General features: G+C 36.1%; 3 protein-coding genes across 3 annotated transcripts in view; 1 reads left to right on the top strand and 2 right to left on the bottom strand.

Annotated features, from left to right (window-relative positions):
* Positions 1–787, top strand: part of LOC108973947 (histidine-rich glycoprotein) — a 2,378-nt gene extending 1,591 nt beyond the window's left edge. Inside the window, exon 2 of the mRNA XM_018941484.1 lies at positions 162–787. Coding sequence (XP_018797029.1) covers positions 162–539 — 378 coding nt within the window. The 3' untranslated portion in view covers positions 540–787. The remainder of the gene's footprint in view (positions 1–161) is intronic.
* Positions 788–1,719: 932 nt separating this feature from the next.
* Positions 1,720–4,850, bottom strand: LOC108973885 (kelch-like protein 5). The gene is given in 7 exon segments (XM_018941391.1): positions 1,720–1,938; positions 2,010–2,108; positions 2,235–2,439; positions 2,505–2,812; positions 2,875–3,186; positions 4,270–4,627; positions 4,702–4,850. Coding segments are annotated over 7 exon segments (1,650 nt in total).
* A 2,436-nt stretch (positions 4,851–7,286) lies between these two features.
* On the bottom strand, positions 7,287–14,397 carry LOC108973946. Its single transcript, XM_018941483.1, has 3 exons — positions 14,337–14,397; positions 9,684–9,885; positions 7,287–9,617 (listed from the first exon to the last, which is right to left on the bottom strand). Exons 1-3 carry the CDS (start codon positions 14,379–14,381, stop codon positions 7,462–7,464), a joined length of 2,403 nt encoding a protein of 800 aa, XP_018797028.1. The 5' UTR covers positions 14,382–14,397; the 3' UTR covers positions 7,287–7,461.
* Positions 14,398–18,761: the final 4,364 nt, after the last annotated feature.

The raw sequence follows: 18,761 nt of genomic DNA, 5'->3' as shown, positions 1-18,761 counted from the left end.
TTTTTTCTCATAAAAAATTTCAACGCTAAAATAGTTTTATAAAATAGTTTTATTTCCGTTTTTTTTTACATATTTGCGATTCAAAATTATTAATCAAAAACTCAGAAACTCATTTCCTTCCCACTTGTTGCAAACATACTTACGATAAAACTCCCTTACAGTTACTGTGTTTTGCTTGTTTGCTAACCTTGGCAACAGCTTTAAAAATACACGATTTCGAACATCACGAGTACGAGCACCATAAGGAACCTGAACAATCGGAACACCATCATGAAGTGGAGCACAAACATGCCACTTCACATCAGAGTGTCAAATTTCATCATTTCCATCCGGTACCGGTCTATATCAAGGACAAGCACTTGCTCAAGAATCCCATCGAAATTGGCGGTACCAAGCAGAAATTGAAAATTTTACATCCCGAAACTGAGCACAGCCACAATCATGGTTTGGTCTTGGAAGAAGAAAGCGAGTCACATATCCATGAGCATGGACATCATGAACCACATCTGGAGCACTACGAACACTATCATCACGAATAAGTGCTGTGGTTAACAAGCCAGAAAGACATAAAAAGAGACGGAGTGAGAGAATCGAGTTGAGCTGAAAAAGAAAAACTGAAAATCGCGGTCATTTGTCTGTAGTGATCTAAAATTGGTAGCTTGACTATGCTTTCCATAGCGGTGCTGCCAAATTTTTTGTTTAATGTTGTGGTTCATTTTTTCATTTTCACTTTTTTATACAACGGTCACACTCACTGCAAATGGAGCGCATTCACTAATTATTTTAGAAAAATGAACTTGTATTTTTAATTTTGTATATAGTTAAAATAGAAGACTGAGCCTTCGAATGCTCGTCAATTGTAAATTAAATAAAAAAAGAGTGTTTCATAAAAAAAAAAATATTGGTTTATGTTGCAGTTAAGTTGACTCAGTGTGTTAAGGCTACCGGTTACCCGGTTAGACCCCGTTAGGGTGTCAAGAATTAGTTAAGTTGTCATCGTGGTCATCCAACGGTAGGCTCAGGAAACGTGCCATTTTGCTGGAGTCGCACCAAAAGGAGAAGGGTGTCAGATTTGTAGGGTTAACAGGGCAAAGCAAAGAGCAAAGAGGGTGTATGCCGAACATATATATGATTTGTCACGGTCGATTCTAAATAGTTTAACCTGCTATAGTATCCGGAGCGAAGCTGCGCTCTCGATTCTCGCGGCAACTCGAGCTCGTCACCTGCAACGGGTGGTAGTTTGACTCCAAGTACGCCATTCACTGAGAGGTGTCGGTGACGGTTTTAGTGACTCCATTGTGAAGGGCGGTCTGAAGTTTTGTTTGCGTTCGAACTCTGGTCGGCGTATTGTTTTATATCGTCGACGTAGTTGAGAAACTCTTGATACTCTTAGGAGGCGATTCCGCTACAAGCAGGTGACTGCAGGATGATTTCTACGAAAGCACCCCAGCAGAATCTGCTTGGAGAGTAGTTCATTATGATCCGTAACTTGCAGCATACATGCCTCACTGTGAAGTTGTTGGATGGAAGACATCAAGTGGCATCCGGTTGTAGTCCGGAGTACAGTGTACTGACATGTTTGCAGCTCATATAATTTTTTCCAAACCTCAATTGAAAATATACTACACATGGTTATTAATACTCGCAGTTAATACCTTTTAAGTCATAAATTTGTTTGTAATTAAATATTTCATAAGCTATTACATCTTTTCGAGAATCTCAATTAAGATTATCGGCCACGTTTGTAGGCAGTGTCACACAATCAAATTTTCCAGTTACCGGCAATTTTTTTTTTACTAACCACTTATCGTTGGCCACATCGTAAACCTCGACAGTATCGTCCCACTGTGCGGGACCAATCACACCACCAAATGCCCACAATTGATCACCTATTGAGGCGGCGCAGATATATCTACGTGCGACATTTAACGAAGCTATCTGTAATAAAATGTTTGATGTTTGCACAAAAAAAAAAACCGAAAATCTCTATATAACATATTGGACCCAACCTTAGTCCATTTGTCTTGCTTTGGATCGTAACGTTCGACGGTTTTTAAATCACGGAAACCTCCACTCATTGCGTAAATAAGGCCTTGATGCACAGTCACCTGAAATAAATTTTTTGTTTGCATTTTTCTGTTATTTTGGAAAGGTTCTAAAAAGCTGGGACTATATCGAAAGAAACATGTCCGCTAGGTGTCGCTATATTCACAGAAAGCCGAATTCATACTTACAGCTGGACTTTCACGTGCTTCGGCCATTGCACTACAATTATACCACCTATTTGTGGAAACATTATAAAGGTCTACTTTGTTTAAGGTGCGTAAATCTTTACCACCTATTAAGTATACATCATCATTCAAGATGGCAACACCAGCTGCCGCGCGAGGTGTAGGCATGCCAGATTTATGCTCCCAGCGCCCTATTGACATACTGTAACTGTAATATGTCATAATATTAGAACACTACCAGCACCTGCGGTCTACCGCACACCTGCGTCTTACCATTCCACACTAGCCAACGAATTATCCGCCTTACCACCAAAAACATATATAGAATTATTCACCACAGCAACACATGCGGCAGTACGCTTATCTTGCAACGACGGCATCGTTGTAATTTTTTTTGTTAGCAAATTGTAGCTGAGCACAGCTTTGCTTACGCCATCCCTGCTGCGTCCGCCGATGAAGTAGAGACTATTCCCCATAAACGCTGTGCTGAAATAATATCTACTAATTTCCAAGCGTGTAGCTTTTACCCATTCCTTTTTAGCCTGATTATAAAGTAAGATGTCCTTATAACCTAACCAATCCTTAAAAATTAACATGTTCGTTATTAAATATATTCGTAAATACATATAGTATATCCACTTACTTCGCCCCAATTCTGTACCGCGAGCCATGAAGGCAGTTCGCCACGTTTCTTAAGTGCTTCTGTTGCCAAACCTTCACAACCGGGTAATGGTTTGATTTGCTGTCTTAGGAAGTCGTTGTCGAATTCGCTAAGTGTAAGCGAACCGATCAAATCGGGCAGGTATTGCTGATGCTCAGTGACATTGTACTCGTATCAGCCTTTGATGGCCAATAATATATCCGCTTGGGAAACTTGGGAATTGACGTCTAGTTCTTTTATAATGAATTTCCATTGTGTCATACTGAGATCAAATATTTCGCCATTTCTGTTAACCTGAAGTTGATTTTTATGTGAAACACATTTAATAGCAATTTTCAAATCGGTGACTAAATGTCCAAGTCAGGTCCTTAACTTCCTTTAACAAATATGAGAATCGGCAAGCTAATTCTAGTAGTTCAATTTAGTACAGTTAAACTAGTTCGATCTTTAACGGATACTCAGTTTCAGCATAATACCTTTCGAAATGTCATGAAAGTACAGGATGAAAAGCAGCTTTGAGTTGCGTATATAAACCATGTAATGGTTTGAGCTTTCCCTTTTTGCATTGATATTTTTGCGAAAGAATGTTTCAGATTTAACCCTCTAATTTCGAAATTAACCTGTCCAAAGCTTCTAGTCTAACTCCTTTTCAAATCTAACCAACTCAGATCTTATCAACTTTGCTACGATGCTTCGGTCTGGTCAACCATCTCCCGCCGTCACCTTTTTTCCCCCGAACGTTTTAATATCGCCTTAGGTCCTCGAACCCATCGTGAACTAAACAAAGGTTCTTCTGCTGGTGTTGGCGTATCCGCTTCGTATCTCAGTCCTACCTTCGTTTCCAGCTGGCTGGACAATCCTTAGACGGTAACCGAACTTTTAAAAGGTAATTTTGTTCACTGCCCTTTGTGGTGGATGATTTCGTTGCCCTAGGCACTAACAATCCCAGAACCTTGTACAATTTCAAGTTTGGTTTCGACCTATTTCCGCACTCAGAGACGCTACTGAACTCACAAAAAGTAGTCGCTTTTAATGGTTCCAAGATTATCTACCACATGAACTTAATGAGGATGGGAGAGGAATGTACTGTGAGGCCTGCCAATGTTTTAACAGCATAGAAGTAGCCTCGACATTAACCCGCCAGCCATTTGTACAGGATTTCACTCCCACAAGCTCAGGTGACGGAATACGTTGGCCACCAACCCAGGGTTCAACCAACTCCAAAAAAGCTTTAGTTCTGAAATCATAGTCCGCGTCGAACCGTAGGTCAAAGAAACGTTAAAAGTTTTCTCAAGCCGTGAAGGCCGTAGGTCAATTAGCGTTACCCTAGTGATTACCTCACATACCGCAGCGAGTTCCCGCAAAATTTCAACTTACCTCCTTAAAATTCTTCACAATATAAGCGAGTAAGCGCGTTTCAAATTTTTCATAGTCCAATTCCGCTGCCAATGGTATCAGCTTGCGCACTAAGAAATCACTTATATGATTCATCATATAATTCACACAAATATCAACCACTTCGTATAAACGTAACAGCATAGCGCCTTTGGCCATACGCTCCGCATTACCAGCTGTAATATCTGTCTGTCCGTTGTAGCAGTAGACCACCAATTCTTCAAAAGTATCACTATCCATTTTCGTTACCGTGAGCGAGTTGCAATCGTCTTCGGTATTGTCGAAGAGTTCTAGAAAATATGGGCTTGCCGCGGCGAGTATTAGGCGATGTGCTGTAAGCCTATTAAAACGGTATATTATCCTACATATACCTGAGTTGACAACACACAACAACAGTTCACAACAAAAACATACTTATAAGTCGTGTAAGGAAACTCGAATAAAATGTCCGTGAACTTCTGTTCGTTGTAGAGTTTATAAACAATTTGCATGACCTCCCAATTATGACGGATATCATTGCGTACATTAACGGGTTTCGGTAGTCCAGATACGCTAAGCGACATTTTACTGTAAGAAATAACAATAAAAACAAAAATTAACAAATCCCACTCCTGCGTTTGTGGCACTGCAATGTACTGACTCGTCGCCACGGCGGAAAATCCATTTTATACTTGAAGCTTTCGCGAAGCTGGTGCAGGCAACCGCAATTGCCAAGTTCTATTATAAACTTTACGCATGGGAAATTTATAATATATATTGTTATCAATTTCGAATTATAATATTTTCTTTGAAAGAGATATGGTGAATGGGTATATTAGGGTGGTCGCAGAAGTATCTTACCAGCTAAAGGAAGTAAATATATTTCCACATAAATTGATTTTGGAAGGAAATTTCGTTACTTTCTACATAACACAGGCTCATTTTTGAACCACAATATGTGTTAAGATAAATGAGAGTTAAAAGAAAGAGCCACCAACAAGTAGCTGATTGGGTTGGTTACTTTTAGTACCGTCCTCCTACTGTGTATAAATATATATCAACATAATTGTGGTTTGTGTATAAGCAACCTGGGAACTTTATGGTTGTATTTGATAATACGAAAAAAATTGCGGAAGTTCGAACGCTTCCAACTGATATTTTTACTAAGGCGAACAAATTTTCTCAAACACTGATGTCAACTAAACGATAGAATTTTATTATTGTGAACCTTAAAACCGGCATATAAATTAGAAAAAGAAAGAAGTAACTCATGATCCATGTAGGAATACTTTTGCCAATAGCCTTTTTTAACCGTTCACGCGTGAATCGTGTCAAGTTGTCAAGTTATTTTTGTTCAGTATTGTTTAATATTTCATCATAGAAAGACTTACGCCTAAACAACGTTGAAAAATCGCTCAACTTTATTTCTAAAATTCCAAGAAGTTCCAACGTTTTGAGCCAAATTTGTTCAGCGATTAGGTCCATTTCTGGCACAATGCGTTTGTGAACAAGCAAAATTACTGCATTAAAGACGAAGAGCAACCTGAAGAGATTTGAGAGATTTCCAGAAAAATACACGGTTTGGTCCGATCTGACCTTATTTCAGTATTTTAGAACATTATCGCGCCATGATAACCGACTATTTGTTGTCTAAAATTAAAGCTCGAGATCTCGGCGACATTTGGTTCCCACAACACGTCGCCACTTATTATTGAGAGAACACTTCGGTGAGCAAATATATTTACGTTTCGGAACGTTCGATTGACCACCAAGATCGTGTGATATCCCACTGTTAGACTCTAAAGTCTAAGCGGACAATTCTGCTTCGATTCAGGCCTTAGAGCAAAACATCACTTGTGTCATTCTCCAGTTACCAACCGAAATGCTCGAACAAGTCATCGAAGATTGAATTCAACAGATGGACCATCTGAGACGTTGGCCGCGGCCAACATTTTATAGAGATAATTTCCAAAAAATAAATGCCAAAGAATATTCTGCTTCGATTCAGGCCTTAGAGCAAGACATCACTTGTGTCATTCTCCAGTTACCAACCGAAATGCTGGAATAAGTCATCGAAGATTGAATTCAACAGATGGACCATCTGAGACGTTGGTCGCGGCCAACATTTTATAGAGATAATTTCCAAAAAATAAATGCCAAAGAATATTCTTTCGAATGATAATAAACTATTCTCATTAAATTTGTTGTTTGAATGTGTTTTTTCTTTCAAATAGTGGGGAGTCTCGAAATGGATAATCCTTTATATGCTACAAACCCTTCACCACGTTCAAAATCCTTCATCTTCTCAACGTTTTAAATGCTATTCTCTTCTGATAAGTTTTAAGAGGTGTGTTTGTAAGATCGATAAAATGCTGAGTAGATAATCAGGCTTCCAGATCTCATTATTTTCATCTAAATTCAGCAGGCACAAAATGAAATAGTAAACTCTCTGTATTGTATTGATATGTATTAAAGCTGATGGCTGATTAAACTTTCTACTATATATTGAATCTGACGGCAATTATAGCTACTGAAGAAATCTGGCAAAAACGGTTATATTTGCCATTATGTTTGGCTGAATTCTCTTCGGCGTAGCGTGCCTTTCTTTTGTTGATTTACACAAAGTTCTGCCTTCAAAATTTCAGATGTCTTTATTATTTGACGGAGTATGCTTATTTTTTTCAAATTAGAACTTATTTATTATCAGGCATGCTGCTTCCTAATAATTTGTTCTCTCAAGTTTCAGACCGCTCTTTTATAAGAGCTCCAACAGATTCTTTCAAATTTTATGGGAATAAAATATTTTTCCTCTGGAATCAAAAGTTGGTAACACTAATCCGATTTATAGTCTACTTTTAGGCGCTCAGTTATGAAATGTTGACATTTTAAATGGTTTATTATATAAATAAATACAAAACCGTTTATATATATAAGAAATAATATTCACTATAATATAAACACAATTAAATACCGTTAATATTTTATTATAAATATATACTTAAGCTAACATTGCACTCGAAAATTGGCATAAATATATTTTAGAAAGTAATACGCAATTTGTAGAAATGTCTTTGCATAACTGCAGGCGCGCATACAACATTGCCGTAGAAACAGTTATATTAAAAGAAAACATAAATCAATAAATAAACGAAAAACTAAAAATAATTGATTGCATTAAAAATCAAGCCTGGAGCGTTAATTTTTCGGCGGCGGACGTAGCGCCAAGTTCGCCTCAATATCTTTTACGGCCGCGTTGCGCAGCGCCTTCTTACTTACATTGGGATATGGTAAGCCACCGCCGCGCTTGCCACGCTTACTGTTGCTACCGCTCGGCAAGCGACTAACGGCATACTTGTGTCCGCTATGCTGTGGCTCACGTTCCCGTTCTCTTTCGCGTTCCCTTTCGCGTTCGCGTTCACGTTCCGCTTTGTAAGTGTGCTGATAGCCGTAGCCTTCGGGATTATTGTTGAATTTCGGACTGTAGCTGTCGTATTCTAGTCCCTTTTGTGAGGCGCTCAATGCCGCGTAAGCAGGTTTAGCATGCGCCTCAACCCAACTGGCGCTGGTCTCTTCATATTTGTGCGGCAGTGGCTCCTTCTTCAGCACGTACTGGTAGGGATTCATGAGGGGGTAACCATCTTCTGACACCTGCGCGCTAGACCCAGCGCTTGTGTCTTTTTCATCGGACGTGTCCGTTTGTGCACTAGGTTCGGCAAAGTAGCCGGAGTAACCTTTATAATCAACGCTTAATTCACCACTACTAGCTTTTAGTTTGCGATACTCGGCAGCTGCTGCACCAGCGCCAGCCGTGGTTAACGTGCGTGATTTTTCTGGCTTGAATGGCAGAGAGTTAATATCGTGATAGATTTCCGAGTTAAAGTAAAGTTTATTTGGCTTGTTTGTGACACTCGCGCTCAACGAAGTTGGACGCTCATCGGGCTCTTGCGTCGTGACTACATGCGAAAGATCAAAGTCCTCGATATGCTTCAGCGCTGCGCTATGATCGAAATGGTCGTAGGTACCTTTAAGTGGCAACGTATATGGTTTCGAAATTGTTTTCACGGTGGCCGTTTGCAGTGGTGCGCGTGTCTTGATCTTGTAAACGAATTCAACATTTGGCGCCAGCGCCTCGCCGACCTCATGCGCCTGATGTGCGCCGCCTTGTGTGCGATAAGCATTCTCGGCTTCGGATTGATAGCGTTGCGTAGATTTGAGCTGATGTTTGGGCGCGTGGTGGCGTGAACTGGAGTAACCGGAAATGCTGCCATGCGTTGACGTACGGTGCGATGATCCAGTTGCTGACGCTGATGACGGTTTGCCACTTTCACTGCCACTCGTATACACAACATTTTGCGTGGGTGTAGCAATGGAATGTTTCGGACGTGTTGTTGTCGATGCAATATGCTTCTCTTCGATTGGCACAGTTACCATTTTGTAATATGTTTTCGGCTCTTGCGGCGAAGTGACAATCTTGCCTTCGGCTTCCAGCTCTTTCATGTATTTCATCACCGATTTTTCGATCTGCTTCATTATCTCCGCTTTGGGTATTTCCGTTGATGCGGAGCCGCGTATCTGCTCTGGCTCGGGCTCTGCTGGTGCAACACTGGCGCCTTGATAGGCAGGTTGAAAAAGATATTTTGTGCGGTAGTGACGATCGACGCCATCACCGTCAGCGACACCACTACCACCGCCCGCACCAGCCTCCACACTGGCTTCGTAGGCACTGTTGTCATCATAAACCTCGTAAGAGCGTGTTACCGGGTCTCGATTGTAAGCAGACGCTACCTGCTGCGGCACGCCGTCATTGGCACTTCCCACAACAATTGCTTGACCACGTTCCGTTTGCGCCTCTAGTTGTTGTTGCTGACTTTCCGCTTGCTGTTGCGCCTGTTGCGACTGTTGGGCTTGTTGGATTTGCGCCTGCAATTGTGCACGCATTTGCGCCTCCAAAAGTGACTGGTGGTTATTATCCAAATGCTGTGGCGTTTGTTGTTGCAACTGTTGCTGTTGTGCTGCGGTATGGTAGTACTCAAATTTGATATTGCTCGGCGGTGGAGCGTTCCTCTCGTCCGCCGACTCGTCGTTGGTTTGTGCTGGCGGCGTCTTCGGTCCAGCTTGCAGCGCATCTTCAGTGGGCAGTATGCGTATGGGTTCGCGTAAACGTGTGCCATAACGTTGCAACTTCATGGCATTAGCTACATATTCCTCAGCAGTTTCGGCATCTTCCAGTGAACCTGACTCGTAAGGACGTGATGCACTTAACGTGCTCGTGTACTTGGCTGTGATCTGTGTGTGCACCGGTTCGCTCTCCGGACGTATGAGATTCATTTCCAAATTGCCATAAGGATATTCTAAGGAACAGAAATATAATTTAACAGGCCACACAATTATAACCTCTCAGCTTTCTTTGGACTTACCATCTCCGTCTCTAGCATAAGCGCCACTACGCCTTTGTGGATTCTTATCGACATGGCTAGCGGCAAGAGCTAGTTGATCAGTAGCTGCTTCAGACTTTTCTGTGGCAGCTTCGATGGTTTCTTTGGCATTTTCTAATGCTGGTCTGCGACGATTGTAACGTGCATTATTTTGTGATTCGGCTGAGTGAAACAGAGCTAAGAGCTTTAATAGAACGGTAAAAATAATTTAGTATAATGATGTCTATAATTTATAAAATGCTATAGAAATAGTGGAATAAATGATGTGGAGTGATCAAAGGGACTGCAATCATCACACGATGAAAATTGTTGTCAAAGACAAGAAGAGCTCGCAGCGTTCGAAACTTTTAAAAGCCGCAGGATATATTTAAAATCAAGGAAATTGGGTGCCATGGAAATTGAAGCCAAGAGACATTGAAAGACGAATTTGCCTGTCAGCAATTCGCTTCAAACGCTGTAAAATGAAGTCGTTTTTGCGGCGGATTGTAGCTGGTGTTGAGAAATGGACTCTTTACGAGAACCTCAAACGCTAAAATGCATATGTGAGACCGAATACCCATGAAACCAATTTATCGCTCTTTATTTGATGTTATCAGAACGGCATGCTAGCTTATTATGAGCTTCAAATTGGAGCGAGCGATTGCCGAGCCACCATGACAACGTTCGACCTTATGTTGCAAGATTAGTTAAGAACTATTTGGACAACAGCGGTATTGGGCTTTTATCCGTCTTACCCACTTCATTGCCCGGATCTTTTGTTCCGTTCGAAAGAAACGACAATCACGTGTTAGCGTGTGAAATGAGCTTTCCAAAAAGATGTAGCGAAGAATAAAACTAGAACTACGCGCCCTCAGCTCGAAGTAGCGAAAATACCGCAAGACTTTTTTGACAACCAATATTTAAGCCGAGTTCTAGACCAGGCCGGACATAAGCGGTGGACGTGTAACTATAGCTTGTATTATTTGTAACTACTGTAACTGCTTCCTGGTGTTCTAACCGACCATTAAAGAATCAAAGAAAACCGATCGTATTCTTATGAAGTGATTTAATATAATTACAGTTGTAACAATCAATTAAAGTTATTAAAGGTCAATTTCTTTCACAGAATAAATTTGAGTTTTGAGCATTTAATAGTATAAAATGAATTTCTTATAGAATAGATCGACTGAGTAATGGCGAACCGAGTCGATTTAGACATTTCCGTCTCTTTGCCTGTATATACGCAAACTAGTCTCTCAGTTTTTGAGATATCGTTCTGAAATTTTGCAAACGTTCTCTTGTTATCAAGAACTAGCTCATTTGTCGGAACCGACAACTATGCCATACGACAGATCGTTCAGATCGGGCACATATAGCCTATAGCTGCCATACAAACTGACCGCTCAAACTCAGGTCCCCATATGGAAAAAGTTTTCATTTGACAAAGTATCTACACCGATTTTGATAAAGATTATTATCCGAAGCATCCCCATAATCTCCGAATATATTGTTTAGATCGAAAACCATAGCTTAAAGCTGCTATACAAACTGATCAATCATCGTAGATTTCGCTTAGGACAAAGTCTCTCATTGCGATAAAGTGTTTCGGTGGGTTCTCTGACTTTTTTCCGTTCAATAATCGTTGACAAAAATTATTGTGAAACCAATTAAGCCAGAAATTATCCCGTATAAGTTATGTTATATTCAAGGATTATCAACAAAAACCTGCCTGCCTCACGAGTTTCTACTCACAACTTACTTCCTGTGAATTAAAAAATAGTAATTATTTCCTCCTCAAACAAAAGCAGGAACAAAACATCCTGCAACATGTGTACTGCTGCCAAAACCAGTACGAAACGCAGCTAGTTTTTGAGCTCATCAATGCAACAACAGTTGCGTGCAACAAGTTTCATTGTTGCATCATACGCCAAATATAGACATAAGCTCAAAACGATTCCGCTAAGTTCAAATGTTTTGTGCCACGCAACAAAAAAATGCATTTGTGTATGTATRTATGCCTATATATGTTGCAGCCACACGCCCCAGACGTGCGTGCCATAATGTTATTGACTTGCTGCGGTGTGTTTATCTTCCAATGATTTATCAAAACGGCTATTAACGGTAATTGCGCAGTAGAAACGTGCAACAGTTTCAAGTAGTACGCAGCAAAAGTGGTTGGTAATAGTGCCAATACAAAAACAATTATACAAATAGCGGAGAGAATATTAAAAGAAATCTAAAATCAAATAAAATTGCAGCTACCGCACACACACATACATATGTATACAAACATATCTTTTTACTAATAACAAATGCTGCAAAAGTTGGCAAGCGCATGCTGCGCTGCGCAGCGCGCATAATACTTTCGCTTTCTTTTTTGGCATCGCACATGCAACAGTGCAAGGCGCAGGCGCATGCGCGTACGTAATATGCTGTTACAGGTGCTGCGCCGTTCATTCACTTCGCTTAAGTGGCAAGTGGATATCAGCTGGCAAATCAGTGCAAGTGTTTACATGCTTTTTTAAGTTAACAATCTATGTTAACTCAAGAGTTGATAGTTTCAAATGAACTTTTTTTTTATGCATGCATACATACATACATACATATGTATGTACTTTTTAATTTTATAAATTTTTTCTTTGCATTTTTTTTCTGATTTTTATTATTTTAAATACAATTATTTAAAAAATCTTAAAATAAGAATCAAAAATCTTATTTTTTGTAGCTAAATATTAATTCTATTCAATTTCCCTGTATTTCTCTATGTAATATATATATATTTTTTTTAATTAGAAATGCTCTGAAAATATTTCTTCCTGTCTGTTTCAATTTTTTAATTGATTTTTAATTTTTAATCCTAATAAACAAAAGAAAAAAACTTCTCTAAAATGTGCATGTTTTTTCAATTTAATTGTGGGTGAACATTTTTTTCTTTATTTTCTATTTTTAAATTGTTCAATATTTTTTTATTTAATATTATTAAAAAAATTTAATTAATTTTAAAATTTTTATAAATTAAAATTAAAAAATAAAAATAAAAAGCATTAAAAATTTTCAATCAAAATTAAAAAATTAAAACTAAAATAAAAAAAATTTTAATTTAATAATAAAAATTTAATTCAAACAAAAATATTTTTATTCGAAAATTTTAATTATTAAAAATAAAATTTATTTTGAAATAAAAATGAAATAAAATTTATTTTTAATCTACAAAAATGTTAATGAAATATTTTTAACCAATTTCAAAATCAAAAAAAAAAAGTTTACAAATTAAAAATAAAAAAATTAAAAATTTTTCATATGTATGTATGTACATATTTTAATTTTGAGTTTTGTTATACTAAATTTAAATGATATACAATTCGTTGAAATTTTAATTAAATAATTGATTTCTTAATTTTTCTTATTGATTTTCTATATTTAAGCTTTATAAGCCAATGATGAAGCGTTTTTTTCTTAAAAATCTATATTTTCACATAGTTATTTGAGTAAACAAATTTTTTGATTTTTTTTTTATAATTGACATATTTTTTATTTTTTTTTATATTAAACTTTTATTTTTTTTTTTGAAATTTGGTTTAATAATCTATTTTTAATTTTTTATTATTACATTAATTTTTTAAAATTTAAAATGAAGAAAGAAAAATATTTTTATTTAAAATTTTTCTAAAGTTTTTAATAAAAAGAATTATTACGAAATTTAAAACCAAAAAGCACAAAATATTAGAAAAAATATTTATATGTATGCAAATATATTATAAAATATACCACTGAAAAATATATTCAACATAAATTTTCTCTCAAAAAAATGGAATCAAAAATGAAAAAAAAACAATTAATTGGGAACTAAAACTATTTTTATTTATTTTTTTGAAACATTTTTAGTTAAAAGTTTAAAATGAAAAAAAAAATTTAATTCAAAATTTTATTATTGGAAAATTTTTTTTAAAACTTAAAAAAAAATATTCAAATTTAAAAAATATCTTATCAACTTTCACATCAAAAAACAAAAAATATTGACAATTTTGTCTGATAAAAAAGATTTAAATTCGATTAATGGAACCAAAATTAGAAGAGAGAATAAATCAAAATTGTTAAAATTATTGTTATGACAAAAATAATCCAATTTTATTTATTTATTTTTAAATAAATTGTTTTTAAGTTCAAAATAGAGCAAAAATAATTTTTGTTATGTTTATAAAAAGAAATTAAATGGAAATTTTTTCTATATGTATTTTTTGAAATTGATTTTATTTTTTTAATTTTCTCGTTCTTTGCACTCTTTTGCTGCATTGCTTTACTAAGCATTAATTCATTTTCTGCTATTATCCTTCTTTAATCAGCTGCGCTTGCGTTGACTTCGCTGTTATAGTATAGTTTTTGGAAGCACTGTTTACCGAAATATTGCTTTTATATTTCAATACTTCTTTAACAACAAGACTTTACAACAAATTAACACTGTTCAACAAAATTGAATGTAAAACTTCTTTTTCTCCAATTTCACCAAATTTCGGGCTTACAAAAATCCACAAACTCAACACCAGCGCCACTTATACAACACATTTCCACTGTCACTGCCAGCGCTAATATATATTCATATCCCAGCGGACTGGACTAACAGCTGCTGCTGCCACACATGCTCTACTTTTTACTTACAACCAACAGCGCTATTAAATAATATTTCATATTTTGTGCGCACATTTTTACGATTTCACGGTCTAACGGTACAAAATGATTTGGTGTCGATGTCGGTCCGTCCATTGGCTTTTATATGAAAATGTTTCGCCGCTCGTCGTGTGCGCGCCCACATTCAGCGGCGTGAGGGGGGCTGGCCTCCGATTGGCTGCTTGTTGTTTCGTGGCTGCGGAGCGCATGCTTAGCTGGTCATTTGGCAGCTTTTCAAGCGTTGTAGCGTTGCTTGGCAGGACTGACGGCTTGATCGGCTTGATAGAGCTGCATATACATATGTACATGCAATAAAGTCAGCAAGTTAGATAAATAGACGAGAAAATAGGCAAAAAAAAAAACCCATAATTTAGCTGTGATCGTTTATGAAAAAGTAGGCTGCAAAATCGAAATGAAAGAAATGTAATGTTACATTGTTACGAACAAATATGTCGGTTTGATTTGAACTTGTGAATTGCCTTCAAATAGTGCGGTACGAAGGCGAATGTCAAGTTTGTTAAGGTCAAGTGCTCACTTTAGATATTAGAATAAGCAATCCTCAGCGTAGCCAAGGAGATAAACGCAACAAATTTCGCTCTTCATAAAGCTTTTCTAGAGTTTAAAACTATAGATCTCACATAAAACTATGTTCTTTAATATATCCGTTGCCGAACCGACATAAGAAAGATTTATGGAGCTTTGTATTATGCTATGTCAACCATATATTTTTTCAGTTCATTTTTGCCTATCAATATTAAGTTTTGTTTTACCAATATTGTGTTACGTTACGCTGTGTTACGTTATATTGTGTTTTGTAACATTCTGTTATATTGCGTTACGTTTTGTTATSTTATGTTAAGTTGTAATAGGTAACGTTACAATACGTTACGTCAAGCTGCGAGATGTAACGTCAGAGTACTGTTGCGTTACGTTTTTGTTAAGTAACGTTATGTCAATATATAACATATTTTCATTATGTTGTGTTATGTAACATTATGTTATATTGTGGCAGATAATGTAACGTTATCATATTGTGTGTTATGTAACGTTATGTTGAGTAAGGTTATGTTATGTTACGGTATGTTGTGTTGATGTCATGCGTTTGCATTTTATTATGTTCCGTTACTTTGTGCTATGCTACATTATGCTGTTTCATTAAAGTCTTATGTTAAGTTAAGATATGTTTAATTTTGTTAAGCTACGTTTATTGTATAGTTCTCATTATCTTATGTTATGCGACTTAATGCTAAGTTACGCTATGTTATGTTACATTAAGTTTTATAATGTTACGTTGTGTTGTGTTATGTAAGGTTGCGTTATGTTGGGATATGTTACGTTTTGTTATGATACATTATGAAAAATATATTGTGTGAGTTAGAATTATCGATAGTCGATTCGAATTTTCACCTCTATAGGAATTGCTGTGGCTGCAATAATATTCTGAGTTTAATGCAATATTTCATTCATAAAACTACAATATATTCATATAAATATATAAATCATTTCAACTCGCACAAAGTTCAATGTATTTTTCGCCGTGGCGCTTGTCAGCACTAGTTGCCAATTGCTTGTTGCAATATGTCAAATTTTAACAAACATTAATCAAATATTGTTAAATAATGTCACTTACTTTTCGAAAGTTATTTATTTTCTTTGTATTTTATTAAAAATAAATATTCCACAAGCATATCGCTCTCCTTTAAATGACGCCACCGCCACTACATAAAGGTTATGCTTGCTGCACTCACCTGGTGATTTGCATGCATAAAGCTGTGGCTGCTGTCGGCAATATTAAGCGCTTGAACGTTAGTGTCATGGCAACGGTCATCACGCTCATGACAGCCGATACACGTCAAATGCCGTAGCATGCGGGGTTACATTTCTTTGTGCACTTAGTCACTTACAGTTATCAACGCAATGTTGATTTTGCCTTTGATATTTTTCGATTTGAAATTTGGCGAAATGTTTTGTATTGACTTTTGCTGATTTACGAGGTGTTTTTACTTGACTGCATTTCACTGACGAAAGGTGTTAAATATTTTTTTGGCAAATACTTTGATTTGTAGAAAATTTATGTGACATTTCTAATGCATATGCATATCTAAATATATTTGTAATTTACTTATATTTATTTACTATTATCAGGAAAGGTTACTCCCTGATTTTTAATTATATATGTATGTATCTCGGCGATTGACCGATATTTTCGGTAGAAGTCAACTATGGTTACTAATAATTGTAATTGCCTGCATTTAGGCGCAGTTCGAATTATCATAAATAATTAAAATAATGTTGTTTTTAAAAAGTCCTCTAATTCGGATCTGAATTAAAGATATTAATAAAAAATAAATTTTGAAAAAAAACTTCAAGTTTTGAGGCTTAGTGGAACTAGTAATAATTATATTGCCTACAATTAGGCAAAATTCGTGTTTCGAAAAAGACCCCTAGTTCGAATCTGAAGGAAAAGGTGATAATAAAAATTAAATTTAAAAAACTTAAAATTTTGAGGCTAAGTGCAACTAATAATAATAATATTGCCTACATTTAGGCGCAGCTGGAATTCCGATAAAAAAGATTAAGGTAAAAACTTCTTTAGCTTGGATTATATTAAATGCAGAGAACGTAAGCAAAGGCTGACATACATCTGTAATAGCAATGTATATTTCTGAGCATAATTTTCATTGAATGCTCCGCTCTGTGGTGAAACACGCTCATCGCATTTTATTAGCTTTTGACAGTTCGCACGCTTGTCTTGACCTCCTCTATAAATATAAGTTGTCTGTTAAATGTCGATAAAAAAAATTAATTAAAAAAATTGAAATTCTGAGTTTAAGTAAAACTAACAATGATTGTTGCCTACATTTAGGCTCAAGTCCTTTAGTTTGAGTATAAATTTTAAGGTGATAGAAAAATAAATTAAAAAAGAACCTATACAGCCTACATTTAGGCACAATTTCCGTTCCGTTAAATAATAACAAAATAAAAAGACTTCTCTCGTTCTGATCTCAATCAAAAGCTATTTATAAAATTAAAAAAAACTTAAATTTAAGGCAAAGTTAAACTAATAATAATTGCCTACATTTAGGCGCAATTTGAATGCTGTTAAATAATCATACTCAAAGAAAGTTTTAATGCAAAAAGAAAAAAATAGGAAGTACCTTTAAAAAATATTTAATAGTTTCACTGAATTAAAAAAAATATTAATTGCCTACCTTTAGGAGAAATTTAAATTCTGATAATTATACTAAAAGACCTTATATACTGCTAAAATTTATTTAATATTTAAGCTGAATTAAAAAAATAATTATTGTCTACCTTTAGGAGCAATTTGAATTTTTATAAATAGCCTATAGTTAGACGGAAATTGAATTCTCAGTATTATGCTTGCTAATTGCTTTAAAGAAAAATTCTAAAAATATATGTACATACATATATACACTATATGTATAATGTTGAAAACATACATATGTAGGTAAAAAATAATATATAAAATAAATATTTTTGTTTTTAAATAAATAAATGTTTTGGCATAAAGAAAAAATAAATTTCACTCTGACAATGATTTCTTTAATAAATAAATTTCACGCATTAAGCTGATATCTATGGCTGCAATCACAAGTCATTAGTCGTAGATAATCATTCCATAGCCAGTTTCAACTCGTTTGACGCCCTGGCCGGTTGCTTTGCCACTTCCCCTTTGTAATGACACATTTCCGCGAAGGGCAAATGATAGCTGCAATATTTCCTAGATTTTCACGATCGTCAAGTTATTAACAAGCACTCACACATACTTTCATCTACGCATACACACACATATGTATATATTTCGAATTTGCTATACAGCTCTACATACATACGTACAAAACCTAGTTTTTTAGCAATTGCGCGCTTATAGTATTTATGTAAGTGGAGCATGCCGCATGCCACTTGCCACATTTACCATACAACTCGCGCGTATAACACAATTTATGCAAATTTGTGCCGCAAAAAATTCAAGAAACATTGTATTATAGAAAAAACAACGCCAAGCGCAGCAAATTAGCCAGAAAAAGCGCATATTTTGCGTAGCTTTTTTGTTTGTATTATTATATATTCGCTTCTTGCTGATTTTAATCGCTCGCTTAATAACTGGCATCCTCATAAGTAATAATACCGTTGTTTTACAATTTTTCCTTTCTTTACATTCAATGCTGCATTGAGCAATACTTTTGCTACGGCACTTTCAGGTGCAACAACCTCTTTACCGGTGGCTGCTTTGCGCCAAAGTGCTATGGTGGCAAGTCCAGCGTTATATTTGTGTAATGACTGTTACGTGGTAACAGCTGCAGTGAAACATACATATGCGCACCTGTAATGGCAGCAACTGCAATTTTTTATTTTTTTTTAATTTTTCCGTTTTTTTTGGCTGGTTGCAAC

Source organism: Bactrocera latifrons, unplaced genomic scaffold, assembly GCF_001853355.1.
Source record: "Bactrocera latifrons isolate USDA-ARS-PBARC rearing strain unplaced genomic scaffold, ASM185335v1 scaffold_51, whole genome shotgun sequence".
Classification (NCBI taxonomy): domain Eukaryota; kingdom Metazoa; phylum Arthropoda; class Insecta; order Diptera; family Tephritidae; genus Bactrocera; species Bactrocera latifrons.
The sequence above is the reverse complement of the archived record's forward strand: the minus strand, read 5'-3'. Positions and strand labels throughout refer to the sequence as shown.